The sequence below is a fragment of the Eurypyga helias genome, unplaced genomic scaffold, assembly GCF_000690775.1.
Source record: "Eurypyga helias isolate BGI_N326 unplaced genomic scaffold, ASM69077v1 scaffold49153, whole genome shotgun sequence".
Taxonomy (NCBI): domain Eukaryota; kingdom Metazoa; phylum Chordata; class Aves; order Eurypygiformes; family Eurypygidae; genus Eurypyga; species Eurypyga helias.
Genome location: NW_010244097.1, coordinates 45,861 through 56,321, shown reverse-complemented (window position 1 = coordinate 56,321; position 10,461 = coordinate 45,861). Strand labels below are relative to the sequence as shown.

Here is a 10,461-nt window from a genome sequence, read left to right as displayed (position 1 = left end):
GAGTTAAACCACGACACCAGGGAATGAGCGGCATCCCTCCAGACGAAGGCAGGAACCACAGGGGAGCACTTTCCAGGCAGGCAGAGTAGCAGTGCACCAAATGCACAGAGAGGTGTTTGTCAAGAACCTTATTTTAGGGGTTTTGCTGGCGGTAAAATTGCCTTTACAGTCCATTTGCTTTCTAATTTCTTGAACTCCTGCATATTTTTAAAAGTCTGCTTTCTTCCGTTGGATTTACTGCCGTTATTTTTTTTAACATATGTAGATGACTGCTTTTCATGCTGGCCCTGTTTTTCTGCAGTTTAATGGCTCAGGAAAAACCAGCATTATGTAAACGAGAAAGTGCCCGTTCTTGTTCAAGGTCACAAACGCAGATGGATTATAACCTCACCTGCTGCTGAAAATAGCAATAAAAGGGAGTGAGAACTATATGTGAAGCCTGCAATTTATTCCCGTTCAGGAAGATACAGTGTACAATAATGGAATGGATGCGATAAGGAGAATTTATATATATAGAAATAGCATTTGTAGCTGAGTATGACTCTGCTCTGCATTTCCAGACTCGTTGCTCTGCACAGTGGTGTTATGACGAGCGTTTGCACAAAACCCTTGCAAGCGAAGGTAGTTCAAGAAACCAAATGAAGCCCCTCACCCCAAACACCCCGCAGCAATTCACAGGTGAATTGAAGGGAGCAGCCCAGAAAAGCTCTGCCTAACCACCTTTAACTCTACTCACAAAGTGGGTTCACAAGCTGTGCTGCACATGGTCATCTCCACTAAGTCTCCAGAGACGCCAGTCATGGAGCAAGATCTCTCCTGATCCCGCTTCCAGCATGGGGACCAGCTGGCTTTGTGCCCAGAGAAGCTGTGGATGCCCCATCCCTGGAAGTGTTCAAGGCCAGGCTGGATGAGGCTTGGAGCAACCTGGTCTAGTGGAAGGTGTCCCTGCCCATGGCAGGGGGGATGGTCTTTAAGGTCCCTTCCAACCCAAACCGTTCTGGGATTCTGTGATCTTGGCCATACAGGGTTTTTAGGACGCAGAACACGCTCCAGCGCACCCTGAGGAGCCACGTGCCGGTAGCACAAGAGCAGGAGAAAACGCCCAAGGGCAGCGCCACAGCTCCCACTGCTGCACTTCACACTTGGGCAGCCTGGCCAGTGCTCTGGAGGGAGAGGCAACGCCCCGCACACAGCTCCTCACTAACCCTCCTGCGCGCCCCCACGTGGGGAACGTTTTCCTCTCTGCGTGGAGCTGCTCTGCAGAGCACAGGGGGCACTCTGTGCTCCCCCTTCTAGAGCCGCTCCAAGCAAGGGCTGAGGCTTTCTGACAGTTCTTCAAATACTTGGAGCGGCAAGAGGGAATGTTACTGCTCCGTCTGGCCTGCACCGACACCGGGGCGTTCCTGCGTGCTAATGCGGCAACCTGAGCCATCTCCCTGCCAAACTTCAGCCCTCACGCAGCATCCCTACGGCCCACAGTCTTTTCCTTTTGTTTTTTTTTTCTTCACAAGCAGGTCAAAAGGTGTTCCTAGAGAAGGTAAAAGGGGAAGGAGAAACCCTCGGTGCACTCCAATTCTACCTTTATTATATCGAATTGTCTGCTTACTCCCTCCCTAGCTGCCACTCTCTTCTCCTTCTCTCTTTCTTCCCCTACAATCTTGGCTCTGGTCTTTACTGCACTTTTCAGTTATGTTTTCCTTCCTCCCCTGCCCTTTTTCCATTTCTCTATACCCTAAAAAACACCTCAGCTGCTGCTCTCTCCTGCCAGAGAAGTGCCCTCCCTAGCTTCATCCCACGTTCCCTGCTCCGCCTTGTCTTTTCTGCTTCACTTCTGTCTTTTCCCTTTCTCTGCTCCTTATTTTTTTCCTCTCATCTCTTAATTCAGAATCACAGACTGGTTTGGGTTGGGAGGGACCTTAAAGACCATCTAGTTCCAACCCCCCTGCCATGGGCAGGGACACCTTCCACTAGACCAGGTTGCTCAAAGCCTCATCCAGCCTGGCCTTGAACACTTCCAGGGATGGGGCATCCACAGCTTCTCTGGGCAACCTGTTCCAGTGCTTCACCACCCTCTCCGGGAAGAATTTCTTCCTGATATCTAATCTAAACCTCCCCACTTTCAATTTAAACCCATTCCCCCTTGTCCTGTCACTACAGGCCCTTGTAAAAAGTCCCCCCCAGCTTCCTTGTAGCCCCTTCAGGTACTGGAAGGTGCTATAAGGTCTCCCCGGAGCCTTCTCTTCTCCAGGCTGAACAAGCCCAACTCTCTCAGCCTGTCCCCATAGCAGAGGTGATCACGAGGTCTCACTGCTCACCCTTTCTCTGCCACCTCCCGTCTCGCTTATGCTCACGGACAAGCTGCTCAGCCCTCCAGGGCTCTGGGCTGCCACCCTCAGCATCTGCTTTGGGCTGAACACGACAACCAGTAGTTGTCCCACTGGTGTGTAATTTAGGGCCAGAGTTTTAGGGTGTACAGCACCACCTGAACAACTACTGATGGCTTCAGCATCTTCAAGCATCTTAGTACTTTAAAATACCTGGCTCTCAATATTTTGGTTTGGGTAATGACCCTGTGTTGAATGAAATCCTTCAGTATGTGGCTTCCTTCCCTAGAGTCCTGCATCTATTGGAAGGGCAACAAATTCCCTACTTCACCAACCTCAAGGGCACCTGAACAGGACACCATCATTTGTACTGAACTGCAGCGAGAGCCTCACAATGTTTTTCAGGCACTGAGATTTCATCAGACACGTCAGTCCCTATGAACTGGCGTATCTTGGCCTTTCCCATATCCGTTATTCCCATGTTTCAGCCAGATTTCTTTATTGCAAGCTGAGCTCTTGAATACACTGCACACACACTGCAGCCATCCTTGCAGGCAACAGTTTTTATCAAAACTGCTCCACTCAGCTGCCTTCCTGGGTGTCAGGATTTGCCCTGAAACTCGGGGGACATCAGCTGGACTTAAGGCTTGCTTACAAACCAAACTGGCTTCACTTTCTGTTGTGCTGGTTTTATTGCTGGTTTTTTTTAAAGACTCATAATAATTTTGGGGCTACCTCTAGCCCAGATTAGTCTCCCTACATGCACAGAACTTCACCCACAGATTTCTGTTGTCTGGAGAAATCCAGCTCCTGGCATAGTTTCCCTCCCTTACTGTTTACTCAACACCCCATGGAAGGCATGGGATGGTGTGGCAGGATTATGGCTGGGCAGGCTTCAAGGCCCGGTGCACACCAGGCCTAAGGATAACAGAAAACCCAAACCAGTCCTTTTTAACTTGCTCCTCACTGCCAATGTGGCAACAGAACTTCATTCTCTGTGGCAAGAGAGGCAAAACACCAAATCCAATCAAGTGTGAGCAGAGGAGACTCAGAGCAGCTTCCACCAGAGCTTGTCTCGACTTGTACCTCTCTGCAAAGGAGTCCCTCAGTGCACCCAGCATGAAAAAGAACCATCTCTTTCACTTCCAACTGGCTCCTCAGTTGTGTCTTGAGCTCCTAAATTTGCAAGATTCCATTAGCATGTGGACCAGTGCAGAACAGCATGTCTGCCATCTCCTGGGGCTGCAAGCAAGGCCCACCACATCTGCTCTCACGACAAACCGACCTTTTGAGAAGAAAGGACTGGATCCGGGAAAGCTCTTCAAAAACCTTTTTCACAGGAATGAAACGATTTATTACGACAAAGGGAAAGGAAGAAGCATTGCTGTAAAGAGTGGGGGCCTGTTGGCATACTGGGGAATCTTACTTGATTCTGCACCGCGTGAAGCAACTGACTCCCCATCACAAAGCAGAAACTTCGTTAAGCCTCCTGGGGAGTATGCTGATGGAAAAAACGGAGACACCAAATTCAGGGTTGCAGCTCTCTGGTAGGGCTGGCTGGGATAAGACTGGGAATAAACACAGGGGATCCCCAAGTCCTTCCAAGTTAATATTTGAGATGCTGAGCCTTGAGAACAAAATGATGTCTTCAAGCTCTCCAGCATGGAATGTGCTGCCAGAAAGGAATAGACTGCTAACACCTCATCCACTGGGACCTGCCAATTCCGCCTGATTAGAGTGAAGGCTGATGGATATTCGGTGGGATGAATGACAGTTCAGTAGGAAAGGACTGACTGAACAGTTGTATGTGACTTCACTCAGCTGCTTACAGCATATCACTTATCATGACGGTATTCAGAAGTCTCCCTGGAAGGGTTCCCATTCATTTGAAACCTTAAAAAAAATTGTAATTAAGGTGTTCACTTACTACCATGGAGAATTACTGCACTATTTTTTTTTCTTTTACTGGCTTCTCCTCACAAGCAGCTCTGTAAGCGCTAATTTTTGAGGCAAAACTGAAATAACAAAATGGGTATGGTTAGCAGTGAGAAGAAAGCGGTGTCTTGTGGGTCGTTATTAAAAGAGCTGACCTTGGAAGTGCATGGAAGTACTAAATTAAATTGGTGTATACATAGGGCTCATGTATCCTACGCAGCCGTGTGATGATGTATATACAATAAAGGTGGCATGATTTTAGCGTAATATACTCAACCACAGATAATATGTGCTCATCTGGTTGAATTACTGTGAGACCCTTGCTTGACTCCCTCCCCTGACCACTGCTGTTGCCAAAGAACACAGTGATTAATGTGCCCTCCAGCAAATGAGATCGGGTCTGTCTGATCATATTAGTTCCTGTTCATTGGAGTAACTGAGCATCAATCACGTTCTAATCAGAGCTCACATACATTGACTTTTTTTGTAAACAGCCTCACCATCAGGTTCTATCATAGCCTTACTCCTTAGTAATGAAAAGAAATAATGAAAAGTATTTTCATGTAAACAGTAAACATGGTTTAATTTTTAGCTGAACACTCCTGTCACTTTAAATTGTTGTTGCTGTTTTAAAATCTTCAGAAGATAAAAATGACATGTTTAGAACTGCAGCAATTAACTGTTATGTATATTTATTTATAATACAAATACTGTACTGCAGCATCTCTTAAGAGCACCCTGGTTAATAGGCACCGCTTACCTTTAGCAGTAGTCCTTTTTAAAAAATACAAACCAAAAGGATCAAACTACGTGGCCTTACTAAAGAGAACTGTTCTTTAAGAGTTACCGGTACCCAAATGTAATTAAAATTATGATCCACCCAGAAACCCAGTATTTGCAGCGTGTAGCAAAACAATACTTGTCATATGCAGAAGCAAGCAGCTCCGAGAAGTGAACGTCCATCAAAAGATGAACAGCAGTGCCGATACGTTTAACTCTTAAAAAGAAACAACTAAATCACAGCCAACCCTCAGCTTTTGTCAAATGTTGCCAGCCACCCTACTCCACAGTTTCGGACACGCAGGAGCAGCGCACTGTGTTCAGTGACGGATCTGGTAATTGCACATGACTAACAACGCCCCGGTGTCGGGGCAGTACAATGCGTGAAGCCCTCACAGTCTGATGTTCCCACTTGATAATTACTCACTGCATTGATCTTCCTGACCTGCCAAGTAGGGACGAAAATATTACGCTCACTTGAAATCCCAATACTGATTAATACTTCTATTATGGCCAGGCAACTACCCAGAGAGTGGTCTTATTGCACTGATGAGGGTGACAGCACGTCATTTGACTACAGGAGAAAGTCTCTGGGCCTGGGAACAAGTGGCTGTCCATCCTGTACAACACACTGGGAATTCCCATCAGTGATAAGGAAAATGAATAAGGATCTGAAAAGTTCCGAATCTTTGTTGAAGTTTCAAAATATCCGAATGGTTTGATTGCATGGTGGTTCCGTGCCAGATTTAGGCAGGGATCAGCACAGTCTGTATTTCCAGAAAGGCTTTTATTTTGGTATTTCCAGTGGGACCCAACTCAAGCAGTAACCAGTCTATTGAGACTGCTAAAGCGTCCATTCATGCATAGGTTTGGAATGTTCAGAGCAAAGTCCCAAAACCTGGACCTTCCCCTGAAATTTCTGTGGGTCATTCCCACGTTCTGACCACATCAAATCCATTTCCACCACAGCTGGTGCCTATGCTGCAGGCACAGCAATCTGGGAAGGATTCTGCCCACTGTGATCCACCTATGCCACTTTAAATGGCCAGCAGTTTGCACCACAGGGAATACTCCATGAGGAGTTAATCCTTGTCAGAAAACGCATTACCCTGGCATGCAGACAACAGAGATAATGGAATTACGTAGTTTACCTTGTATTGTTGATTATGTGAATGAAATGTTTTATTTCTTCGCAAAGACAGACCCTCTGCATTGGGCAGGTACAGGGACTGAGTGAAGGGAAGCAGCCCAAAGAGAGGGTGGCCCTTGCACAGCGTACGACGTTACACTTTACCGGCATTTGTGGAGCACAGAACTGGAAGAGACCTTGTTCTGCATTTCCAAGTGCAGACGCTTGTCATTTTAAGCGATGTCGCACGTAACTGCTTTCACACATTTCTCGAGCACCGTCATCAAAACAGTTGGGCTTCTTACATCTCCGCTGCTCAGGACAGAAGACTGCTCCACACTGTCACTCTCTGAACAGGTACGAACGACCTCCAACTTCAGGCTATAATTACCTGCTGTCACTTGATACCTACTCACTGTTGTATCATTGTCATTCCCATTTAGCTTGGCTAGATCCTCTTCCTCCTTAGCTATACCTCCTTCGTACACTTAATGGGAGCAAGTATAATCTTGGCTTCTCTTTTGCTATGCTGATCAAAACCAAACTCCTGCTCTCTCCAGAGCAGCTATCCATTTGCCTGATTAGTTCACCCACCTTGGAGATGAGGAACAAGAAATGTGTAACTGCAGTCCAAAGGTCTTTGAATAAGACCCTAAGATGAAGTCACCACTACTTCTCTCTCTGCGGGATACCCCAGTCTTGCCCATTCAAGGATCGCGTTTGCCTTTTCCCCAGCTGCCCCACTCTGTTTCACAGGCCTGCTTCAAATGCAATGAGACAGACCATTTTTATCTTCTCCAAATGAGAGACTAAGTGAGCTGAAGGCATAGTTCCAGGCTCTCAGCGAGTGCCAAACTTTCGCCTCTTGGCTCCCAGCTCTGCTGAGCCAGGAGTCACTGTGTGCCATTCAGAACTGGCTCTTGCGCTCTCTTTCACATGCATTTGGTAGACTGTTAATCCCTTCCACAGTCACCTAGCGTATGAATGTCCCCGTGAGTTGCTTCCAACTGATGAGATGAAGGTTTATGTTTGCTTTTAACTAAAATCCTCACCTTGCATTACACCCTTGGATTTCATCCATTTTTATTATCCCAGTCCTCTCGGCTGCTGAGTTCTTCCTGTACAACATTCCTACTCCCCAAAGTACTGCCACCATTTGCTAACATTACAGCATTAGCACACTGCATCCTCGCTCCTACTCTCTGACGTGTGCCAATAGTTCCGATGAAAATATTCTACAAGGTATGATTCAGCTGATAGGGGTACCTATCCGAAGAAACGCGTTTATGTCAGTGGGAAGGTGGCGGCAGTTTGAGGACAATCAGCAGGTGCCTGTGACTGCCTTTCCCGGCTCCCTGTTTCCAGCAAATGAACTGGATTTCTGAGGCAGCTCATCTGTAAATACAGGACCTCACCAGCTTCCTTAGTGTCTTGGTGGGGTTGTACACATTGGCAGCATTCTTTCTAACTTTTGCAGCCTACTTATGATTTTGGTGAAAACTGACAGAATTTGAAGGTTTTCCCCCCAAAAGGCATAATCGAAGACTAACAAGGGATACATCCTGTCCAAGGAGGTCAGAGACACAACTGCACCCACACCCAAACACCTTTTACCAACCCGAGCACTGGTACATGAGGACGTAAACCGACGTAGGAAATAACCACACGTAACATTTCACCTCCTGACCATTCCCCATCGTGTGGGGGCTCTTTTGCTAAATGGAAACAGTGATGGACATAAGGATGGATTACCTGTCTGATCCATTCCATGCACATTCAAACTTGTCAAAGATGCAGTCGTTTTCGTAGAGGGAACACAACTTGCTCCGAAGGTAATCATGGACCTGTTCCAAAGAAAACAACTTGTTATTCTTGAAACAAAACAAAATATAGAACTCCACCACCAGCCCCCCACTTCTCTGCTGTATCTCCCACGTTCATTTTCAAAATATGCTGCACAGATTGGAAGAGCTTTGCAGAAGACACTGTGTTTAAACCCTAGAAGCTATCTGTACTTTTCCACAGCCCAATGAACCAGGTGCTACAGAATTATTGCTGCAGGAAGGCATGAAGCTTACCTCCCCTCAGTAGGCTGCAGACCACCCCTCTTCAACATATTTGTTTCCTGCTTGGGTGATTTTATCAGTGCTAGCCTAATTCCCAAAGACAGATCACCAGCTGATACCCTAGATGTGCTAACGAAGGTCCAAGAAATCTAATTTCAATAGTAACAAAGATGATGTATTCCAAGATAAGTGGACCCTCACTTGTGGCAGGAAGAACTGGGTTCTATTAAAAGAACCTGTAGTGTATGGTATTACACATATTTGGGTAAGGTATTTGGGTATTACACACATAAGGAAGCCAAATACAGTGCAAGGTTGCAGTTGCATAGGCTGCAAATCAGAACACTAATTTAGCCCAAGGATATCTCCCATTTAGCTGAGGCTTAAAAACAACACTGTAAATTCTCATGTACTCGAAAAGTGGGACTAAGCAGGAGAAGACCTCTCCTCTGGGCCACACATTTCTGCTAAACAAGGTTATCATGAAGAGGCAGATCTCACGCAAACCGTTTCAATCCTTTGCTGAATTTGATTAGTTTTCTTTCTGGGCGATTGGTTTCATTCTGCAAGGAAATAATGAGCTAGAAAATCCCTGCCTAGACAAATTTACTAATGCACTTTCACTCCTGATGTTTTCTTCTGGCTGTTGCAGAAACTGTAAGACAAAGATGTGCCAACGGCCTCTCGGAGCGCACACACCAGCCCAATAGCCGAGGGGCGTAATTTAGCTCTAGCGTACAGAGGTACTGGTTCTTGCAAGTCCAGGGGGACTCTTCCCGTTCAGGGATGCTCGGCATCCTCCTCTGGCCTGAAGGCATAAACATTTCTTCCAGTAAGATAACTTCTGTCAAGACCACACGAGGGACAATGGCTTTTCTCTTCTATTTTCTTTAAACTAACCCATTTGCAATGGCTGAATTATAGAGCAACCTAAGAAGACTTGTAAGATTATTAAGGATTATAAATTTCAGTCATGTATCAATTTTCATTAATAGACGAGTCAACACTGAGCTGTCTATCAACTGATAAAGCAAATAACAGGCAAATGGTAGATGCAGATAAAACATTACTCAATTAAATGCATTCACCCTCATGGTGAGAAATAGGTCAGAACAATTCTAGTACTGATGCAGCTTCTGGCACCTTCTGTAATTAAATCCTTGCATTTTCTCTTTACTTACAGCCTTTTTGTGTTAGCAGTGTAATGTGTTACAGAACTGGAGTTCTTTATCATCCTTGTGAGCTCCCAACACTTGCAGGAAATAGAAAGGTTGGTTAAGGCAGGAGAAGGCAGTAGATGGCATTTGCCCCGCTAAGTGTCACTTCTAGGTCTTCCTCTGGTTACCGTCTCCAGCAGCCATCTGTCACGGCCACGTACACACCCTCTGCAAAGCGTGTCCAACTCCACAGCTTGGAGCTGTGCCTTTCTACCAGCTCTGTCAAAAAGCATTTTGTCATTCCCCTCACGGATTTCTTACTGATCTCTCCAAGGTCTCAGCTCCTTTTTCTTGACTGACTCTGCCTGCAAACTTGTTCTGCTGCCTTAAACAACCAGCTCGCTCTTCATGTGGACCTTTTATCACATCTGCCCACACTCAGACCCTCAGAATGACTATGAAAAACAAACTGGAAGAAACACTTGATTTTTACCTTGTTTGCATGTTCATTTGTCACCAATTGAGGGTAAAATTAGATTTGCCTTGTCTGTACATATTGTTCTTGACACATATGAATAGGTCTTGAATCCCAACCAAATCCAATCCTAACCGATTACATAAGGCATTCTCCTCTTCTTCTTTCACTGCTCTGTTTTAGGTCAGAGCTTCATGGAATTATCCAGTAACGCGGTGCTCCCAACTAACACAGCAACCTGACCGCATGGGAAGCTACCGCACTGGGACTGACGAATGCCAGTCAGGAATTGCACTGGGAAGCGACACACTAGTCCAACTCCCTGCGCAAGAGACCTCGCCTAAAGCACATCAAGCTGTTACCAGCTCTGAAGATGTTCACCTCTGGTTGCTGCTGGTATGGTTCCGCTGGGGTAATTCACCCGGCAGCATCAGCCACGCCACTGCGTTGCTCTGAGAGCTGCCCAGTGCGCCACACTCTGCCCTTCTTCACGTGAAGCAAAACCACATCAAATCGTCAGCAGGTAACATTTCAGCAAGGCTGATCTACGCAACAGCGTGCTTTCAGCCACAGCACCGATAAGGAGAACAACTTG

General features: G+C 46.3%; 1 protein-coding gene across 1 annotated transcript in view; it reads right to left on the bottom strand.

Annotated features, from left to right (window-relative positions):
* Positions 1 to 7,883: 7,883 nt before the first annotated feature.
* Positions 7,884 to 10,461, bottom strand: part of LOC104508102 (serine/threonine-protein phosphatase 2A 55 kDa regulatory subunit B gamma isoform-like) — a gene marked incomplete at its 5' end in the record, with an annotated part of 44,953 nt that continues 42,375 nt past the window's right edge. Inside the window, 1 exon segment of the mRNA XM_010149611.1 lies at positions 7,884 to 8,012. Coding sequence (XP_010147913.1) covers positions 7,884 to 8,012 — 129 coding nt within the window.